The sequence below is a fragment of the Heterodontus francisci genome, chromosome 3, assembly GCF_036365525.1.
Source record: "Heterodontus francisci isolate sHetFra1 chromosome 3, sHetFra1.hap1, whole genome shotgun sequence".
In the NCBI taxonomy this organism is placed as follows: Eukaryota; Metazoa; Chordata; class Chondrichthyes; order Heterodontiformes; family Heterodontidae; genus Heterodontus; species Heterodontus francisci.
The window spans coordinates 38,302,083-38,325,190 of NC_090373.1; the positions used below are offsets into that span (position 1 = coordinate 38,302,083).

General features: G+C 41.9%; 1 protein-coding gene across 7 annotated transcripts in view; it reads left to right on the forward strand.

Annotated features, from left to right (window-relative positions):
- Positions 1-23,108, forward strand: part of LOC137355821 (serine/threonine-protein kinase ICK-like) — a 76,612-nt gene that overhangs the window by 27,294 nt on the left and 26,210 nt on the right. For all 7 annotated transcript variants that reach the window (XM_068021427.1, XM_068021443.1, XM_068021418.1 and 4 more), the window contains exons 5-8: positions 244-323; positions 10,400-10,532; positions 16,712-16,883; positions 20,924-21,091. In XM_068021427.1, the coding sequence (XP_067877528.1) occupies positions 244-323; positions 10,400-10,532; positions 16,712-16,883; positions 20,924-21,091 (553 nt within the window). The remainder of the gene's footprint in view (positions 1-243; positions 324-10,399; positions 10,533-16,711; positions 16,884-20,923; positions 21,092-23,108) is intronic.

The window sequence follows — 23,108 nt, forward strand, 5'->3', positions numbered from 1 at the left end:
ACCTTGTTGCAGTAAATTGATCCTTTCTTAAACATGCAACATGTTTCAAATTGTATTGCTATATACAAACTAAATTCAGAGGTTGTGCCACTTGAATTACTTTGAAATTCTGTTGAATGAACATGTTTACCCTGTTCTAAGCCAATAAAATAGGTAAATAATTGGAGGAACACTAAAAAGCGCAAGTGATATCAGATGATTATCCTGTACTTGTTGAAACTAATAACTGGTTCTCATTTACAGAAACCGACTCTTTCCTGAATCATCCATTAGAAATATCATGTACCAGATACTTCAAGGATTAGCATTTATCCACAAACATGGTAGGTGTTCAAAACTATTTGAAGAGAAAGATGACTAAGCAATTCGAGAGTATAGTTGGAGCTTAGGCAACAAAAATATTTAATGGAAAAAATCTATATCTTAAAAATTGAGTCAGTCTATCCATTGCTGAAGCCCAGTTTGTTGGATTTGATTTGGGGGAAATAAAAAAAACACCCGGTTCCCGTCCCCCTCTGACTTTGAATCATTTCTTTCTGTATTTTGTCTGAGCTCTGCTGACAAATTGCTCTTCCAACCTGCACTTGGAGTTCTGCACAAGTATTACTACTTTGCATCTCAAACAAAAAAAAATTGTTCATGAGTGGTGGGGCTATTAAAGGTTAAACCACAATAATGTAAACAATACAGGCCACTGGCATTTTAAGACATTGACAATTCTCTTGTTCTGTCAGCTGTAAAGCATGTTAATCATTTAATGCCCTAAGTGTCAGCTTGGTTTAGTTGGTAGCACTCTTGGCTGAGTCAGAGGGTTATTGGTTCAAACTTTGCCAGGACTTCACATAATCCAGACTGATACTTCAGTTCAATACTGAGAGTATAATGCATTGTTAGAGGTGCCATCCTTTGTATGTGCCCCCTTCTGTCTGTTCCAATGGTTTGGGTGGGTGTTCAAGAACCCATGGGACGACTGGAAGAAAGGCAGAGTATCCTGTTAATGTGTTCCCCAACTTTTGTCCTTCAAGCAAAACAATCATAAAAGAGCCCACGGCACTATTTTGAAGAGTCGCAAAGAGCAGTTTAATTACTGTTGTAATGCAGGAAACGCGGCAGCCAATTTGTGCACAGCAAGTTTCCACAAACAGCAATGTGACAATGACCAGATAATCTGTTTTAGTGATGTTGGTTGAGGGATAAATATTGGTCAGGATGCCCTGCTGCTCTTCAAAATAGTGCCGTGGGATCTTTTATGCCCATCTGAGGGGGCAGAATGGGCCTCAGTTTGATGTCTCATTGAAAAACGGATACCTCCGACAGTGCAGCATTCCCTCAGTATTGCGTTAGTGTCTACCTAGATTCTTGTGCTTAGTGTTTTTAAATGTAAAAACATTGCACTTGTGTATTTCTAGTTCCATCTTTTGCAAGCCTGCAAAGAGCTGCTTTACATCACAAGTAAGGTTATGAGTAAAGTTATAGCCAATGTAGGAGAAAGCTGCCATTGCCCACTTTGATTTATACTATAAATTTGTTTGTTGAACGTCACAGTTTATAAAATAAATTCTTCTTAATTTAGATTTTTGAAACTTGCCAAATGGTAGGTTTCCATTTTCTCATGCCATTTTGTTTGCACTGAAATACAGAAGGTCACCAAATCCAGCAGCATGTTCCTATGCAGTGTTTCTTGAGCGTCTTGAGTTACACATTCTGTTAAGTAGATAGGGAAAGGAAATCTCTTGCTGATTACCACTTACTGCCTTTCCTTAGCTGATGAATCAGTGCTCCTCCATGTTGGAAGAAGCACTTTGGGCAGCAAGAGCTCAGAATGTACTGTGTGTGGGAGACTTCAACGTCCATCACCAAGAGTGGCTTGGTACCACCATTACTGACCAAGCTAGCTGAGTCCTGCAAGGACTTAGCTGCCAGACTGGGCTTGCACCAGTTGGTGAGAGAACCAACATGAGGGAAAAACTTGGTTTACCTCATTCCCTTCAATCTACCTGTGATAGGTGCATCTATCCATGACAATATTCGTAAGAATGACCACCCCACAGTCAGTGTGGAGACTAAGTCCCTTGATCACCCTGAGGATAACCCACATTTTGTTTGGCAGTACCACCGTGCTAAATGGGTTAGATTCAGAATGGACCTAGCTGCCTAAAACTGGGCATTCATGAGGAACTGTGGGCCATCAACAGCAGAACTGTATTCAACCACAATCTGTAACTCCGTGGCCTGGCCTATCCTTCACTGTACCATTGCCATCAAGCCAGGGGACCAACCCTGTTTCACTGAGGACTATAGAAGAACATGCCAGGAGTGGCACGAGGTGCCAACTTGATGGTGAAGCTACAACACAGGACTACATGTGCTAAAATGGCAGAAAGCAGCATGCAATAGACAGAGCTGTGCGATTCTGTAATTTATGGATCAGATCAAGCTCTGCGTTCCTGCCATATCCAGGGGATATCCTTGAAGAGGCAAGGACAGAATCCATTGTGTTAGAATTAAGCAGAAAAAAGGGTACGATCACGCTTTTAGGGGTATTCTAAAGACCTCCAGATAGTGGGAGAGAGATGTAAAGGAGCAAATCTGCAGGGAAGTCTCAGATGTGCAAGATCTGTAGAATGGTGATATTGGGGGACTTAAATTACCTGAATATCAATTGGGATAATTTTAGAGTAAAGGGAAAGGAGGGGAAGGAATTTTTGAAATATGTTCAGGAGAACTTCCTTGATCAGTATGTTCTTGGTCCAACTAGGAAGAAGGCATTGCTGGATCTGGTGCTGGGAAATGAGGTGGACCAAGTGTCTGTGGGGGAGAAATTGGATAAGAGTGATCATTGTGTCATAAGGCTTAGATTTGCAATGCAAAAAAGCAAGGAACTATATAAGGTAGAACAGCTAGATTGGAAGAGGGCTAATTTCATTGTAATGAGAAGGGATCTAGTCAGGGTAAAATGGAACCAAGACTGACAGACAAAACTGTAAAGGAATAATGGGTTATCTTTAAGGAAGAGATGCTTCAGGTACAGGCTAGGTACATTCCAACAAGGGCGGAAGGTAGGGGAACCAAAGCCAGGGCTCCTTGGTTGACGAGGAAGATGGAGATGATGATGAAACAAAAAATGCAGGTGTATGATGCATGTCAGGTAAATTCTTCAAGTGAGAACCATGCCATATACAATAAGTTGAGAGCGGAGGTGAAGAGGAAACTAAGACTAGCAGAGAAAGAATATGAGAATAGAATGGCAGTCAACGTAAAATGGAACACAAAAATCTTTTACCTGCATCTAAATAGGAGGCAGGTAATAAGGGGTGGAATGGGGTCTCTTGAGGACAAAATGGGTAATATATACTGAGAGGCACAGGGCAAGGCTTGAATACTTGGAGTACTTTTGTATCGGTGTTTGCTAAGGAAGAGGAATCTGACAAACTATTGGTAGAAGCAGAGTGTATAGAAGCATTGGGTAGGGTAAAAATTGAGAGTGAGGTGGTACAGGAAAAACTGGCTAGGCTTAGAATAGTTGTCACTTGGTCCAGATAGCTTGCATCCCGTGTTGCTAAAGGCTGTGGGAATAGTAGAGGGGCTTGCCATAATCTTCCAGAGATACAGGGGAGCTGCTGGAGGATTGGAGAGTGGCAAAATGACACCCTTATTCAAGAAAGGATGTAAGCACAGTTCTAGCAACTACATGCCAGTTAGTTTAACATCAGTAATGGGTAAGGTTTTGGAAACAATAATGAGGGGAAAAAATCAACAGTTATTTGGAGAGGTTTACGTTAATTGAGGGGAGCCAGCACAGATTTGTAAAAGGCAGATCATGCTTGACTAATCTAATTGAATTTATTGATGAAGTAACAGAAAAGCGTGATGAGGGAAGAATATGGTGGATGTTGTCTATATGGATTTTAAGAAAGTGTGTCACAAAGTACCACATAAAAGGCTTATTAACAAAGTTTGTGGCACATGGAATAGAACTTCGGCTCAGAGTTGATGGGCTGGAGTTCGAGCTTCAGACGCTGCGGCACATCAGGGAAGGGGAGAGGTTCCTGGACACTGTGCTTAAGGCAGTCACACCCCATAGATTATGTATCTCAAATTCGACCAGTGGTCAGGGACAGGAGGATGTGACTGCAAGTAAGGCAGGTAGAGGGATCCTGAATTCAGTAATGGAGAAGCCTCAGCTCTTGAACTTGTTTAACAGGTACAAGGTACTTGCTGCCTGTGTAGATGAGGAAGAGGACTGTAGGGAGGTTGAGCAAACTGACCACTGCACCGTGGTACAGGAGGCCATTCAAGCAGGGGGAGCAAAAAGAAAAATGGTAGTGGTCGGAGATTCCATAATAAGGGGTACTGATAGCATCCTTTGTAAGGAGGACCGAGAGTCCTGCATGGTATGTTGCCTACCCAGTGCCAGGGTGAGGGACATCTCTAACTGGCTTGAAAGGATATTGGAGAGGGAGGGGGAGGATCCAGTTGTTGTGGTCAACATTGGGACAAACAACCTAGGCATGAGGACCTGTTTGGGGATTATCAGGAACTAGGAACAAAATTAAAAGAGGCCCTCAAGGGTTATAATCTCTGGATTAAACTAAAAGGGCTTACAAAAATGCAAAACGCAGCACATATCTGGCCGAATGGGATAGATACAAAGACCAGCAAAGGGTCACAAAGCAGCTTATAAGAGCTACTAAAAGGGATTATGAAAGGAAACTTGCAAGGGACATCAAAATCAACAAGAAGAAATTTTATAGTTGCATAAAGGGAAAGCTGGTGGTCAAGAGCAGTGTAGGCCCACTAAAAGCTGAAAATAGAGATATTGTCATTGATAATGGGGAAATGGCAGACATGTTGAACAATTACTTTGCCTCAGGATTTACAGTTGAGAAGGAGGATAACTTGCAGGAAGTCCCGAAAAAATTAATAGCCAATAGGAGACAGGGACTTAATACAATTAACTAAGTAAAACATCAGTAACCAGGAAATTAATGGAATTAAAGAGGGAGAAATCCTCAGGACCTGACAGTTTCCATCCGAGGGTGTTAAAGGAAGTAGGGGAGCACATTGTAGATGCCCTAACTATAGTCTTTCCGAGTTCCCTAGATTCAGGAGTGGTCCCTCTGGATTGGAAAGTTGCACATGTCACTCCACTTTTTAAGAAGGATGAAAGGGGGAACCAAGGAAATTAGAGAGTCCATAATCAAGGATAGGGTGACTGAACGCCTAGAAAAATGTCAGTCAGGGACAGCCAGCATGGATTCATGACGGGAAGGTCATGCCTGACAAATCTCATTGAATTTTGTGAAGAGGTGACTAAGGTAGTGGACAGGGGAATGTCCATGGATGTTATTTATATGGACTTCCAGAAGGCATTTGATAAAGTCCCACATAAGAGACTGTTAACTAAGGTAGAAGCCCATGGAGTTAAGGGCAAATTATTGACATGGCTAGGAAGTTGGTTGAGTGGTAGGTGACAGAGAGTGGGGATAATGGGTAAGTACTCCGATTGGCAGGATGTGACTAGTGATGTCCCACAGGGATCTGTGTTGGGGCCTCAATTATTAACATTATTAATGAATGACTTGGATGATATAGTAAGTCATATATCCAAATTTGCTGATGATACAAAGTTAGGTGGCATTGTAGACAGTCTGGATGATAGCATAAAATTGCAAGGAGGTATTGACAGACTAGGTGAGTGGGCAAAACTGTGGCAGATAGATTTCAATGCAGGCAAGTGTGAGGTTATCCATTTTGGACCAAAAAAGGATAGAGCAGGGTACTTTCTAAATGGGAAGAGGTTAAGTACAGTGGATGTCCAAAGAGACTTGGGGGTTCAGGTGCATAGATCTTTAAAATGCCACAAGCAAGTGCAGAAAATAATCAAAAAGGCTAATGGAATGCTAGCCTTTATATCTAGAGGATTGGAATGTAAAGAGGTTATGCTGCAGCTGTACAAAACCCTGGTTAGACCCTACTTGGAGTACTGTGAGCAGTTCTGGGCACCGCACCTTAGGAAGGATATATTGGCCTTGGAGGGAGTGCAACGTAAGGTTTACAAGAATGATACCTGGACTACAGGGGTTAAGTTACGAGGGGAGATTACACAAATTAGGTCTGTTTTCGCTGGAATTTAGAAGGTTCAGGGGTGATCTGATCAAGATATTAACAGGAAAAGACAGGCTAGATAAAGATAAACTATTTCCACTGGTTGGAGATTCTAAAACTAGGGGGCATAGTCTAAAAATTAGGGCCAGACCGTTCAGGAGAGATGTAAGGAAGCACTTCTTCACGCAAAGGGTGGTAGAGGTTTGGAACACTCTCCCACATACAGCAGTTGAAGCTAGAACAGTTGTTAATTTTAAATCTGAGGTAGATATATTTTTGTTCAGCAAAGATATTAAGGGGTATGGGCCAAGGGCAGGTCTATGGAGTTTGGCCGTGGATCAGCCATGATCTCATTGAATGGCAGGACAGGCTTGAGGGGCTGAATGGCCTACTCCTGTTCCTATCTTCCTATGTTCCTATGTCAGTGTCCAAATGGATAAGAAATTGGCTCAAGGACAGAAAACAGCATGTCGCGGTAAATGGTTGTTTTTCAGAATGAAGGATGTTCGACAGTGCTGTTCCCAATCAATCAGTGCTAGGACCACTGCTTTTTTTTTTGCTCGATATTGATAGGGATGCGGGGGGGGTGGAGGTAGTGTAGGTGACTTCCACTTTTCACCTCTCAACTGACCACAAGTAGTGTTTTTAAAAACAGTCTTTTAGTCCTGAGTTTTTAAAGGTCAAATAAATATACAAACGACAGGTTTTCTTGTAGCTTAAAAAAAAATTTGTTTTACACAATAACCGAAAAATGTTAGTGACCTCACCCACTCAGGCATTCGCACCCCTCCCCCCCACACGCGCACACATAAGAAAAGATGGAGAGTGTAGAGTTAGAGTCCAATTGTGGTAAGAAAGTTCATTGTTTTAAGAAAACCTTTAGAAGCTTTCCGGGAGGAAATCTTTCAATGGTGCAGGCCCGGAAAGTTCTTTGCCTTGAAAGGATGAAGTGTTGCAGGCTCCTTGTGGATAAGCCTTAATCCGAAGTCAGTGGTGGAATTCCTGGTTCATTTTCGCAGATGGAGGAGCTCCAAAGTCACCTTGCAATTTCTCTGCAGGAATAGTTAAAAGATGTTGTCAGCAGGGCTCCTGCTTAGCTGGAACTGTCTTATAGTTGTTCTGGCTGGAAAAGACCTTCTCTGGCTCTTCTTCCCCTCTCTTTCCAGAGAGATACCTTTTAAGGTAGAAACTTATCAGGTTGTGGAGTTGGTCATGTGACTTAGGGCTGTTTTCCCTGGGGTGATTCATACATTGTTCCAGGATTTGGGAACCATTGTTCCATGATGGCGTCTGAATGTGGTCCATTCTAATGAATAGGTGCTACTTGACACCTATTATTTTAGTCTTGGCTGCAGAGTCAGTCTGTTTACAACAGACTTTGATAGCTCCATCCCTGATGGTAGGAGTTGTTTGAAATTTAAAACTGCCCGTTCCAGGCAGTGTTTTCTCCAAAGCTAATTCAGATGTGGATAATGGGTTTCGTCTTCAAAAGACAGATGTTTATTGGCGGTAGAGGATGGGTCACCTGACTTCTACTCCAATTTGTGTGTGATACAAATGTGTCCATTTTCTTGTGGTTCAGTTCAACAGTTATCTTTCATTACATAGTTCCTCCAGTTCACATCATATTTCCTCATTGTTTCCTTTGTTAGCGTGGCAATGTAAATGACTTGGACCTTAGAATAGAGAGTCGAATTAAAAAATTTGCCGATGATATCAAACTTGGAGTTGCAAACAGTGAGGATGAGACCAGTCGACTGCAAAAGGGCAATGATAGGCTAGCAGAATGGGCAGACAAGTGGCAGATGGAATTTAATACTGACAAGTGTGAAGTGATGCATTTTGTCAGAAGGTCTAGGCTGAGGCAATATAGACTTAATGGCACAGTTCTAAAGAGTGTACAGGGACCTGGGGATGCATGTGCATCGATCTTTGAAGATGGCAGGAAATATTGAGAGAGTGGTTAGCAAAGCATATGGAATCTTGGGATTCATAAATAAAGACATAGAGTGCAGTGGCGCAGTGGTTAGCACCGCAGCCTCACAGTTCCAGGGACCCGGGTTCAATTCTGGGTACTGCCTGTGCGGAGTTTGCAAGTTCTCCCTGTGTCTGCGTGGGTTTTCTCCGGGTGCTCCGGTTTCCTCCCACATGCCAAAGACTTGCAGGTTGATAGGTAAATTGGCCATTATAAATTGTTCCTAGTATAGGTAGGTGGTAGGGAAATATAGGGACAGGTGGGGATGTGATCGGAATATGGGATTAATGTAGGATTCGTATAAATGGGTGGTTGGTCGGCACAGACTCGGTGGGCCGAAGGGCCTGTTTCAGTGCTGTATCTCTAAATTTAAAAAAAATAAAAGCAGGGAAGTTATGCAGAACCTTTATAAAGCTCTGGTTAGGCCTCAACTGGAGTATTGCATCCAGTTCTGGTAGCCACACTTTAGGAAATATGTGAGGGCCCTTGAGAGGGTGCAGAGGAGATTTGCCAGCATGGTTTCAGGGCTTGAGGATTTGTTACAAGGTTAGGTTGGAAAGCTGGAGTTCTCCTTAGAGCAAAGGAATTTGAAGAAAGATCTGGTAGAGGTGTACAAGATTATGACAGGTTTAGATAAGTTAGAGAAAGAAAAACTATTCCTATTAAATGATGGTACAAGGACTAGGGGACAGAGATTCAAGGTTCCTAGCAAGCGATGCGAGGGGAATATGAGGAAGAACTTGTTATGCAGGAAATGGTTATGATCTGGAACTTGCGGCTCATGAGGGTGGTGGATGTGGAGACAGTCAATGATTTCAAAAAAAAATTGGATGCACGCTTGAAGGCAATAAACTTGTCGGGCTATGGGAATTGAGTGGGGGAGTGAGTCTGACTGGATTGCTCTGCAGAGAGCTGGCATGGACTCAATGGGCTGAATGGTCTCTTTCTCTGCCATATGACTCTCTGACCCCCATTACAGCCTTCATCCAAGCATGGACAAAAGAGCTGAATTCCAAAGGTGAGGTGAGAGTGACTGCCCTTGACAACATGGTAGCATTTAACTGTGTGTGGTATCAAGGAGCCCTAGCAAAATTGAAGTCAATGGGAATCCAAGAAAACGCTGCACTGGCTAGAATCATAGCTAGAACAAAGGAAGATGGTTGTGGTTGTTGGAGGCCAGTCATCTCAGCCCCAGGACATCACTGCAGGTGTTTCTCAGTGTGTCCAAGGCCCACCTATCTTTAGCTGTTTTATCAATGACCTTCCCTCCATTGGAAGGGAATGTTTGCTTCTGATTGCACAGTATTCAGTTCCATTTGCTTCCTTCAGCAACTCAAATAATGAAGCAGTCCATGCCCTCATGCAGCAAGACACGGACAACATTCAGGCTTGGTCTGTTAAGTGGCAAGTAATGTTTGTACCACACAAGTGCCAGATAATGATTATCTCCAACAAGAGTCCAACCCCTCCTTAACATACAATGACATTACCATCATCGAATCCCCGACCACCAATATTCTGGGGATCACCATTTGATCAGAAACATAACCACCATATAAATACAGTGCTTCAAGAACAGGTCAAAGGTTGGGAATTATGTGGTGAGTGACGCACGTCCTGACTGACCATAGCATGTCCACCGTCTCTGATTCTAAGTCTGGAGTGTGATGGAACACTCCCTCCACTTGGCTAGATGAGTGCAGCTCTAACAACATTCAAATTCGACACCATCCAGGACAAAGCAGCCCCCTTGACTGGCACCCCATCTTCCACCACCTTAAACATTCACTCCCTCCAGCATCAGCGTACTGTGGATGCAGTGTATGCCATCTACAAGATGCACTACAACAACTTATCAAGGCTTTTTCGACAGCACCTTCCAAACCCGTGACCACTACCATTAACAAGACATGGGCAACAGATGCACGGGAAGACCACTACCTTCAAGCCGCTCACCATCCTGACTTGGAAGTATATTGCTGTCCCTTCATCGTCACTGGGTCAAAATCCTGCAGCTCCCTCCCTTACAGCGCTGTAGGTCCACCTACACCACATGAACTTCAGCGGTTCAAGGCAGGGCTTATCATTTTCACCTCGAGGACAATTGGGGATGGGCAATAAATGCTGGCTTTGCCAGCGATGCTCACAACTGTGAATGAATTTTTTTTTAAAAGTCACTTGATAGCAGCCTAAGGGAATGGATGGGTGGTTGCAGTGGGAGAAAAGTAAATTGGGTTTTAGGGAAACCTTGTATTGCTGAAGGAAACTCTTTTATCCTCTGGTTCTATTTTTATTTATGTGTGCGTTGTATTCTAGGATTTTTCCATCGTGACATGAAACCGGAAAACCTCCTTTGTATGGGACCAGAACTTATAAAAATAGCTGATTTTGGTCTAGCTCGTGAAATTCGCTCTCGTCCACCATATACTGATTATGTATCTACAAGATGGTAAGAATGTCTTTCTTTTGCTAATAACAAGCACTTAAAATTTCTAATTCAAACTTTCAATTGCCAAGTGGCTTTATACTAGTTAAAGGCCTGTCAAGGGCAGCTGTGAAATTCTGCATAAGTAGCTATTTCACAGTTGGATTTGGCATCTTGTTTCTCAACACAGTTAATCTTTTTTTGTAATTTTACTTTTATGGACATGGATGTCATATAAGTTGATTGTCATTTCCAAAGATAGCTGACCAGGTTTAAGCACTGAAGATGATTAAATGCTATATTTTCAGATTGCCTTTGTTTCAACCATGATATGATTTTCCAGAACTTCAGTTAGTTGGCGTAGCTCAACTCAAACTTTAAAAAATACAACTCTGTTGTAATTCAGTTGTTAAAACTGAAGGAAGAGTAAAGGAGCATTTCAATCCCTGCTGTTAAATAATTGTGACATGATGAAATTAAAAAAAAAAAAAATCTCTCTAAATAGAACGTGAATCTGTGAGGAGTAATGCTTTCCCTACTTTCTCCCAGGTTGTTGACAACTGCTTTCGTTTTAATCCATGCATTTTTAGTAGGTTCTAGGAAATGACTAAGTTAACTGACGCTGGAACAAATATTTAATCAGCTTGATTTCCTGCAGTATTGACTAACTAGAAATATTAAGCATTTCTGCTCATCCTTTCCATTCATTTTACTTCCCTATTTTCTCCCATTTTTGTTATATAAATTTAAAAAAAAAAATTCTAGCAAATGCAACCTAATTTATTCAAAAGAAAATTCTAGCACCGTTCTCAGCCTCATTTTTCTTTCTCCCCTCACTGTTCTAACCTATTTTAGAAGTGAGCAAACTCTGAAATGTCGCTAAAAGTTGTATTTTGTAAGCTGAAAGTCCAAATACTTAAGATTGACTTGATTGGCAATGACACTTTTAGTGACGATCACAATTAGGTAAATGTTTGGTGGTTAAAATTTTGGCAAACCAGAAACGACAGACAATTAAACATGTTGATCCTAGAATATTTTTGCATTTCATTTGCAAACTTCTAGCAGCAGATTTTAACATCGATTTCTCATGGTGTTGAGCATGAGGTTTGAAATACCTTGCAAATTTGTGTCCAGGAATAGTGATGTATGGTCCAAAAGATTGCTGAAAATTGAGATGTGATTTATGGCATAGGCACCTGTAGTCATGGTGATTACAAAACATCTAATCCAGAAAGCATCAAAGCCGTTCTCATTCCGTTAATTCAGACAGTTATTTTACAGCCCTTTAGAGAAATAAAATGGTGCTTTTTAAGTGACTTGATTACATTTTTTGAGGAACAGAGTAGACAAGAGTAATGTGGTTCATGTCGAAGGATTTCCAAAAGATGTTTGATGAAGTGCCACATAACAGGCAAAGTTGAAGTCATGAAAAAAAAGGGACACTGACAGAATGGATACAAAGTTGGCTGTGTGACGAGAAACGGAGTAGTGGTGAACGGTTGACTTGCAGACTGGAGGAAGGGATACAGTGGGGTTCCCCAGGTGTTGGTACTGGGACCACTTCTTTTCTTGATATATATTAATGACCTAGACTTGGGTATACAAGGCACAATTTCAGAACTTGCAGATGACACAAAACTTTGAAGTATTGTGAACTGTGAGGAGGATAGTGATAAACTTTCAAGAGGACATAGGGTGGTGGAGTCTGAGAACACATGGCAGATATAATTTAATGTCGAGAAGTGTGACATGATACCTTTTGGTAGGAAGAACGTAAAATAAATGATACAATTCTAAAGGAGGTCCAAGAACAGATACTTAGGCGTTTATGTGCACAAATCATTGAAGGTGGTTATAAAGGAGTACAGGATCAAGGGCTTTATAAACAGAGGCATAGAGTACAAAAGAAAGGAAGTTATGATGAACCCATATAAGAACACTGGTTTGGCATCAACTGGAGCATTGTGTCCAAGTCTGGGCACCACCTAGAAAGGCTGTGAAGGCTTTAGAGAGGTTGAAGGAAAGATTTGAGAGAATGGTTCCAGGGAAGAGGAACTTCACTGTTCTCTTTAGCGAAGAAAAGGTAGAAGAGATTTGATAGAGGTGTTTAAAATCATCAGGGGTTCAGACAGACTAGGTATAAACTGTTCCCATTGGCGGAAGGGTTGAGAACCAGAGGACATAGATTTGAGGGGAATGGCAAAAGAAACAGAGGTGACATAAGTAAAAACTTTTTATGCAGTGAGTGGTTAGTATCTGGAATGCACTGCCTGAGAGTGTGGTGGAGGCAGATTCAATTGTGGCTTTCAGAAGAGAATTGGATGAGCATCTGAAGAGAGAAAATTTGCAGGGCTATGGGCAAAGGGCTGGGGAGTGGGACTAGTTGAGTTGTTCTTGCAGAGAACTGGCATGGACATGACTGGCCAAATGGCCGCCTCCTGTGCTGTAACCATTCTATGATTCTATGATTTTACTGGTTCTAACTCATTTGATATCATTGGAGTAGGAGGAAGAGAACCAGAGACAGGAGGCCCAGAGAGTACAATTGCCCACTCTCAAGTCACAGCCTGAAGATTGAAGACCTTGACTGATATCCCTGGCGATGTCTGAGGATCTGAGCAATGGCTGAGCTTTACTGAGGAGGGCATTGGCCAACTCTAACTTGCTCTGCGATGCTTAAAACACTGACCCCACACGGCAGAGCCTTAACTATAGAAATGCAGGTCACCATGGCCATCGACTTTTATGGGTCTGGAGTTAGTTAGTTAAGGGGCAATGAGGGCCTGGATTCGGCAAGAAATTGACATACTGTAGGGCTGGGGAGTTCATCAGACTTGGTACATTGGTGGCAGAGCAAATGCAGAGTGCAATTAGTTTCTATAATATTGCTCACTTCCACAGAGTGCAGGAGCAAACAAGTGTCACATTTAAGGTTCCCCACCAGAACTCAAAGAAAAAGCTACCACTCCCTCAATGTTCAGGTGGTCTGCGACACCTGCCTGCACATCTTGCAAGTGAAAAAGCAACACGCAAGAGTGTGTCATGATGCACAATCCGCACAAATGTGTTCATCAAGGAGGTTAGGTCCTCAGTGATTAGGCTTACCCCTTACAGATTATGCCTTTTTGCATCCCACGGACCAAACCTGATGAGATATAAAACCAAGTACATATGTCTGGCAGGCAGATGATTGAGAGGACCGTCTAAGTGCTGAAGGGCCATTTCAGGTGCCTGGACTGATAAGAGGGTATCCTCCAATACTTGGCAGAGAGTGTAGCTGTGTGCTGTGCCTTGCACAATAACGACGGTCTGGATCTTGTCATACCAAGGGAGGAGCTAATCGAAGCAAAAGTTCCTGGACTGCATGAGCCAGAGCCAAGGAACCTGGCACATCCATAGGAGGCTTCACTTCAAGAGGGCAGCTTGTGGCATCGGCTCTTACCCAATGAGCCCCACACCCGCAGAAGCCGTAACCAAAAGTAGAGTTGCTCATGGCTCTAACTTCGGAGATTGTTTTATTTAATAAAGTTCATGTGATCAGCAAACTTTAAATGCAAATACTTACAAATAACTTCAAATATTTTATGAAAAAGTAAAACTATACTTCAATATATGAACTATTTCTTAGGGGCACACTAATAATAGTAAACTGGACCCTGGGAAACATTGTTTAATTACAAACAGTATTTTATCAAATTTCTAATGATAAACCTTTATTGGAAGTTAACCTTCAGTGTGCATTGGGTCTAGGAGCTGACATCACCTGCATGATGTTGGTGCTCAGCATTACAGCAGACTTGGAGGCCACACCTGTGAGAGGCTCAGTTACTGCTGATGGATCCGAGTCCCATGATCCTCCGGTACTCCATCAGGCCACCCCCGAGCAGAGTCATTCAGCTAGCTCTCCTCAACCAGGTACGAGTGAGGACACAAACCCTGCCGCAAGGCCAGGTAAGCTTTAGTGATCATGGAGACTTTGAGGAGCATGGCTGCACCTCTTCAGCAGATTTGGCTAGAAACTAGTCACAGGCTCCACCAGCAGACACACCTTCAGACCTGGCAACGATCCAACCGATTCCGCTGACTCACCAGTCCGTGACCGGCTTCTAGCTGAATTCTCCACAAAATGGGGGCATCCTCCATTTTCTTAAAGTCTCCACGTTGCCTAAAGTTGGCTTGGCCTTGAGTTGCTTGCTTGTGTCAGGGGATTGTATCCTCGCTGGTACTCATTTGAGGAGAGCTGGGTGATTGTCTGCGGGTAGTTTGAAGTTGTGGTCGGGTGGGGGGGAAGGGTAAGATGATGCACTCCCAGCAAAGAAGGATGGCATAAGAACTAGGAGCAGAAGTAGGCAATTCAGCCCCTCAAGCCTGCTCCGCCATTCAATACAATCATGGCTGATCTCATCTCTGCCTCAACTCCACTTTCCTGCCCGTTCTCCATAACCCTTCAACCCATTACTAATTAAAAATCTGCCTATCTCCTCAAATTTACTTAATGTCACGGCATCCACCGCACTCTGGGTAGTGAATTCCACAAACTCTTGACCCTTTGAGAGAAGTAATTTCTCCTCATCTCTGTTTTAAATCTGCTACCCCTTATCGTTAACCTATGACCTCTCGTTCTAGATTGCCCCACCAGAGGAAACATCCTCTCTACGTCTACTTTGTCAATCCCCTGAATCATCTTAAATACCTCAATTAGATCTCCTCTCATTCTTCTAAACTCGAGAGAGTAAAGACCTAAACTGCTCAATCTCTCTTCATAAGACAAACCCCTCATCTCTGGAATCAATCTAGTGAACCTCCTCTGAACTGCTTCCAATGCAACTAAATCCCTCCTCAAGTAAGGGGACCAAAACTGTACGCAGTACTCCAGGTGCGGTCTCATTAATGCCTTGTACAGTTGCAGCAACACTTCCCTACTTTTATATTCTATTCCTTTAGCAATAAATGCCAAAATTCCAATTACCTTCCTTATTACCTGCTGTACCTGCATACTAGTTTTCTGCGATTCACGCACGAGGACACCCAGATCCCTCTGCACCAAAGCACTCTGAAGTTTCTCTCCATTTAGATAATTTGCCTTACTATTCTTCTGACCAAAGTGGATAGATAGCCTCACACTTATCCACATTAAACCCCATCTTCCAAATTTTGGCCCTTCACCTAACCTATCCATTTTGATTTGTAAATTTCTTATTTCTTTATTGCAACTTACTATCTCACCTATTTTACTGTCATCTGCAAATGTGGCTTTAGTACCTTCTACCCCTGCATCCAAGTCATTATGCACCTCTGGCTTTTTATTTACTCCTCGTCTAGTGGCTGAATGGGGACAAGTTGCAATGACAGCTTCTGCCCGCATACACCATTCTTCAGGAAGCTGAGTTTCCTTCTCTTCCTTGTCCCATTCTTCCTCCACACTGCCTCCAGGTAGCTTGAATGGTTGTGGGAAGAAAACAGTTAAGATAACTGCCATACCAATGCACCATGGCAAGGAGAATGAATAAATGGAATTCATAAGATTTTTTTGCTACGCAACACTAATTGTATTTCAAAAATAATTTCAGTGGCTGTGACATGTTTTGGCATGACCTGAAATGTGAAAGGTGCTACATAAATGCAAATTTATTCTTGCTGGGCTCAAAAGTTTTGTTAGGCTTTCTAGCCTGAAACTTCAATTTTTACTGCTCTGAAAGTAAAGATTTGTAGAGTTAACGCAAACTATACAGTGCCAAAAGAAGAATGATGTAACCTTGCCAGAGTTTCTGCCTAAAGTGTTAAATTTTTAAAATATGGGGACTGTTGCATTAAAGTCACAAATGATAAAGATAAAGGTTCTCAATAAGGACAAATCCCAAGCTTGAAGGACTTGCTTACTGATTTAAAAAAATCAATTCAGTTTTATGCTTTTTGAAAGGTTCCTTCACACACTGTGGAGCTGTTGTGTGATATTGCATACCTTGCGTCTGATGGAGTCTAAATGGTACTCTAAAACTAACTAAACATGATAGTGTTAAGCTCAGAGAAATGTGTGAGTCATAGTTTCAGTTTAACCAGCAGGTGGAGCTAGTCCATTTCATTTCAGTTGAAATCTAAAAGTCTAGTAAATTTGACTTGCTTGTATGAAGGAGCATAGATTATTGATCATTGCAATGTTTTATATCCTCTTGCATAAACTTTTATCTTTTTTGTTACAGGTACAGAGCCCCTGAAGTTCTTCTGCGATCAACAAATTATAGTTCTCCTATTGACATGTGGGCTGTTGGTTGTATTATGGCTGAACTCTACACATTAAGACCTCTCTTTCCTGGCTCCAGTGAAATAGATGAAATTTTCAAAATTTGCCAAGTTTTAGGAACACCTAAAAAGGTATGTAACATTGTCAAAGTGGTTGCAGTTATTTTAAAATTGAAGAACCTAGGTGAATGTTGATGTCCATAGTACGCACCATCACCATTAATGTAAAGAGTAGAATAGAAATAAGAAATAATGTTTAGCTGATATCAATTTTCGAAGCCTATATATTGGGGGAAAGGGAAGACTTGGAGAGGTGTGAAGTTCCATAGTATTTTTTATGCCAAAACCATCTTGCAGCTTTTACATGTTTGTGATTTTTAACAACTTTTATTTTCTGTACAATGAAGAAAAGGGAAATTGTGATCCTACGTCTATTACAATCAACTTTTTGTGTATTGTAAGTGTTGAACTGCAACAACCATGCTCTTTTGGGACTGAAGGGCTAACTAAGTTGGCATGCTGCTCAACCCTGAAATAAACTTCCGTCCTCACATCCATTCTACTCCCAAGATCAGTTGCCTCCCACCTGCATTACATGACTTGCAGCCACTCCAACGCCCCTCTCGTGACTGCCAAAACTCTAATCCACTCCCGTTATTACCTAAATGCACGATTTCCCTACTGCTTTACTTATAGGGCTTATTCAGAAGGCTGCAGCCTACATCCTTGCCCACACAATGCCCTGTACTCGCATCATCTTTTTTTACCTCACCGAATCAATCTTAAGATGCTGCAGAATTTCATATCTGTCCATGGCTTCACCTCACCTTACCTTAGTAACTGCAGCTACATGCTCCCAAATGTACCCTCCACTCCTCCAACATTGGTATACTGCTTATAGAAATAGTAAATGCTGGAAATATGCAGCAGGTTTGGCAGCACCCGTGGATAGAGAAACAAAGTTAATGTTTCAGGCTGATGCTTCAACAGAACTAGGAGAAGTTAAAGATGTAATCGGTTTTAAGCAAGTTCAGAGTCAGTAAAAGTGGGGAGGGCGGGGAAAAAATGAATAAAAAAAAGTCTGTGGTAGGGTAGAAGGTGGGAGTGGTTAAATGACAAAAATATCCGAAAAGAAAAACAAAACTAGTGAAAGAACAAGGAAACAAAATGACGGCAAAGGTTATGATCTGAAAATATTGAACTCGGTGAGTCCGGGAGACTGTCAAGTACCGAATTAAAGATGAGGTGTTTTTCCTGAAGTTTAGGTTGGAAGTATTGTGAACTGTGAGGAGGATACAGAGGACACTGATTTTAAGGTGATTGGCTAAAGAAGCAATGGCGACATGAGGAAATTTTTCTTTTATGCAGCGAGTGGTTAGAATCTGGAATGCACTGTCTGAGAGTGTGGTGGAGGCCGATTCAATTGTGGCTTTCAAAAGAGAATTGGACAATTATCTGAAAAGGAAAAATGTGCAGGGCTATGAGGAAAAGGCGAGGGTGTGGAACAAGGGGAGTTGCTCTTGCAGAGAGCCAACACAGACATGATGGGCTGAATGGTGGTCTCCTGAGCTACAACCACTCTTTAATTGTATGAACGTTGCAGGAGGCTGCGGACAGAGAGGTCAGGGTGGGAATAAGATGGAGAATTCAAATGATAGGCGACTGAAAGCATGCGGACATGCATGCAGACTGAATGTAGGTGTTCTGCAAAGCCGTCACCTAATCTGATTTTGGTCTCTCCAATGTAGAGGACACCACATCATTTGCAGCGAATACAGTATACTAAATTGAAAGAAGTACAAGTAAATTGCAGTTTCACCTGGAAGAGGTGTTTAAGGCCTCAGATGGTTAAAAGGGCAGGTGTTGCATCAGATCATAACCACTGTCCCGTTTTGTTTCCTTTGTCTTTGCTGGTTTTGGTTTTCGGACAGCAGCTCTTCATTCTTGTGTTCATGTCTCCTCAAGACACATCTTTCTGTTTCTTTACTTCTATTACCTTTTCCATTTTCTTTGCGTCATTGACCCTTTGGTCATTTAGTCCCTTCTGCACTCCATCACAGATCTTCCCTCTTGTTCCTCCTATCTTTCTCCTTTCACTGACTTTGTAGTTGCTTAAAACCGATTACATCTCCTTACTTTTACCAGTCCTCTTGAAACATCATCAGCTTGAAATGTTGGCCAGGGTTTTGTGTGGCCCTCTGAGGTGGGGGAGCATGGAGTATTGCGATTGGTGGCAGGGCAGAGGGCCCATCGCCTCCCCGTTGCCAATCGCTGTTCCCGGGGTGGGATAGGCCGACAACAGCATTCCTGCCCAGAGGCCAATTGAGGCCCTTAAGTGGCCTATTAATGGGTGGGTGGGGGGGGGGGCCCCCACCTTCATGGGCGATTTGTAGCGCACGAAGGACCCCCGCTGGGAATCACTTTACCCACCGGGACCCCTCCCCCTGAACTGCGCGACTGCCCCCTTCGTTGGGGCCTTCCAGACCAACCCCGGTGACCCCACCTCCGTCACCTTGGCCTGGTTCTGAAGCCTCTGCAGTACTAGCAGTGGCCACCATTCCGTGTGACGCTGCCAATACGGCTGAGCTGTCGGGCCTCTGATTGGCCAGCAGCTTCTTGGAGGCAGGATCCCCATCTTTAAAGGGACGGGGTTCTTGGCTCATGAAACTTGGAGGTTAAAAGACTGGAAGATTTCTTCCAGCACAAAATCCAGCCCGTTAACACTCTTTCTTTGTCCACTGATGCAGCCATACCTTCTGAGTATAGTAGACTAGCGTCTTCTGCTTTTATTTAAGATTTTAGACTTATCTGAATTCTCAATTATTTCAGATCCATAATATTTTGCTCTTGTACTCGTTTACTGCTTGTTCTTTGAACCCACTGCTTCACCACTATGCTGTATCCTCTGGGTCTCATTCTAAGCCTGTTCGCCATGCCATCTTCCCAGCCCCCATTCCCTATCACTTTCAAAAGCCTCATGGAAAACCCTCATCATAGACCATTCTTTGCCCTGAGCACTGTTACGACTGAGGTAGGAGGAGTGCACTGTTAACCTAGTCCCACTTCTCCACAGGCCTCAACATTTATTTAAATTTTCCCACTTTCTGAAACATTCAATCATATACTCTCTCTTTGCCTAGAATAAAGCTCACCAACCAGGTTTCTTCAATAAACAACAAAATTATCTGTTTGTTATAAACCAAGTTTTATCCAATAATGAAGTAAAACATAAACACATTTTGAAATATTAAAGCCCCTTATTTATGCTAGCCCCCTCACACGCACATACATACACAACCAGTTATTTGAGAAAAAAAATCAAAGGGATTTTTGTTTACAGCTGTTACAAAGAAATAGAAGGAATAAAAACAAACACTTAGGCTGTAAAGAAGGTATGGAAATATGTCCTTTGTCTCGCTGAGGTGTTCCAAAGGCAAATAGGTGGCTATCAAGGATCTTCCCAGCCTTCAAGGCAGTGTTGAAGATCAGTTTGGGTAGGCTTTTTTAGAGATGCAGCTATAGAAGGCTTCAGTCAGGTTTTAAAGGAGAAAAAATTTCAATTCCACACATTTGACATGCAAGTTCTTTAATTGTGCAGGCTTTCTTCAAATACAGGAGGAAATAGGAATCTTTACAGGATTTCTTTTCAAGAGAAAGATGGGCTGGTAGTCTCCTGGCAGGTCAAGAAGCAAACTGACGTTTTGACAGTTCAAATTGAAACTAAAACTTTTCTAGAAGTCCAGTCTCATGACAACCATAAATCTTAGCTTGTCACTTCTCTGCAAGCATATCTCCAAACTAAAACAACCCCTGCTGGGTTTTTATTTGAAAACAGATGCCTTCTAGTAACTGTTTACAGTTCCACTCTCAGTCCCAACCTTCCAGTAACTGTTTACTGTTCTAGCATTTATGGAACCCCTTTCCAGTTTTAAAATGTAGATTCTCAAATGTTAACAAAAAAAAGGAAAGCCTTGTAACAACACTCCTATTTTCTGTACATTAAGAGTACTTCAAATATGTAACTTGTATCAAGATTTCTGATTTTGGAAATATATTTAGGAAATAAGCAAGCTGCCACTTGGGTTGTTCACATAAATTTTTTTACTCTGATAATGTATGAATTATCCTACTTTTTACTTGTATCAGACAACTTTATAATTGACATCCCTTAGAATAATTGGTCAGAAGGCTATCAGCTTGCAGCAGCCATGAACTTCCGCTGGCCTCAGTGTGTCCCCAATAACCTTAAGACTCTGATTCCCAATGCAAGTGGTGAAGCTATTCAACTCATGAGAGATATGCTCCAATGGGACCCAAAGAAGCGGCCAACTCCAAGCCAGGTGAGTTTTTAACCATAACTGGAGGGAGTACAAGTGACTGTTTTTTTAATTTAAACTGTACTAGTGTTAACATAAAATTGGAACCAAGAATTGACTTGCAAGAATGGTTAAAATCATAGACTCTTGTAGCACTGAAGAAGGCCTTTCAGCCCATTATGTTGGCTCTTACAAATAGCTATCTAATTTGTTCAGATAATGGTAAAATCACAGGAGTCGATCGTCATCTGTTCTGGCTGGGTGTGAAGATTGTATGCTGGTAAATTTAATGGAAGAAAAATCAAACAGGTTCTGTAATAGGCATGTGATCCAGTAGATTTTCTTTGATAATTGCAAATGAACTTCAATGTAGACACATGTGGGATGTCACATTTTTCTAGTAAGATTAATGAGGCCAATACTGCTTGTAAAATAAGACACTAAATGGGGTAGAGGAGCCAAGACATCTAAAGAAATTTATACACACATCAAAGTAGTGACACGGATTAATAAGGACATTTAAAAAAAAAACAAGCACTGGGGTTCATTTCTCGAGAGGCATTGAATTAAAAAGCAGAGAAGTTATGTTAAACTTGTCTCAAACCTTGGTTAGACCACACTTGGAGAATTGTGCACGGTTTTGATTTTACTATAAGGATATAGAGGCACTGGAGAAGGTCCAAAAAAGATTTCCAAGGATTATACCAGAACTGAGAGGATATATGTATTGCAATAGGCTGAAGCTCTTTAGAGTAGAGAAGGCTGATGGACTGAATGGAGATCTTTAAAATTATGAAGGGGCTTGATAAATTAGACCGAGGATGCTGTTTCCACTTGTGGGGATGACCAACACTAGGAGCCATCAATATAAGATTGTCATCAATAAATCCAATAGTGAATTCAGGAGAAACTTTACCCAGAGACTGGTAAGAGTCTGCAACCCACTGCCACAAGGAATAATTGAGGCAAATGGCATGGATGGATTTAGGGGAAGCTAGATAAACACACGAGGCAGAAAGGAATAGCAAGTTACACTGCTGGTATTAGATGAAGTAGGATAGGAGAAAGCTCATGTGGAGCATCAACACCAACACATACCAGTTGGGTCGAATGGTCTGTCTGTGCTCCACATTCTATGTTATTCTGTGCTTCATGCCAGGTAGAAAAAATGAAAATCTACACCAGAGTGTGTTATATTTTTCTCCATAAACTATCTAGTTTAATCCTGCTCTGTCCTGCTTACTCCCCTTCGCCTTTAATATTTACTCCTCCTTTTCAAGCAAGTTTCTCCCATTTTAAAGAATTTATAGATTCTGCTCAGTAACAGTTTGTGGCAGAGAATTCTAACCAGCTTTTACATAAAGAATTTTTTCTAACCTACTCTATGATTCACTTTCTGGTCAATTTGAATAAATATGGGAAGGTGTAGTGGCAATGTCATTGAACTAGTAATCCAGAAGCCTGGGCTAATACCCTGGGGACATGGGGTCAAATCCCACCACAGCAGCTGGTGAGATTTTAATTCAATTAATTAATAAAAATCTGGAATTCAAAGCTCTTCTCAGTAATAGTGCCATGAAACTATCATTGTTGTAAAATCCCACCTGGTTCACGAATGTCCTCTAGGGAAGAAAATCTGCCATCCTTACCTGGTCTGGCCTGCATGTGACCCCACAGTATTGTGGTTGACTCTTAACTGCCCTCTGAAATGGCCTAGCAAGCCACTCAGTTGTCAAGGGCAATTAGGGATGGGCAACAGATGCTGGCCTTGCCAGCAACACCCACATACCATGAAAGAATAAAAGAAAGTGTTCTCCCATTATCATTATGCACGACTAGTTGAAGCAATCCATCACTGTTTATCTTATAAACCCTTCACATTTTTGAAGACCTCAAATCTAATTGCTGCTTAACCTTTTCAACTCTAAGGAAAAAAAGTTTCACCTTTTTAAGCCTCTCTTTTTAACTGGCTGCTTGCAACTCTGGTAACATTCTGATGAATCTGAGCCTCACTTTTTTGCATTGCTTTATAGCCTTCCTA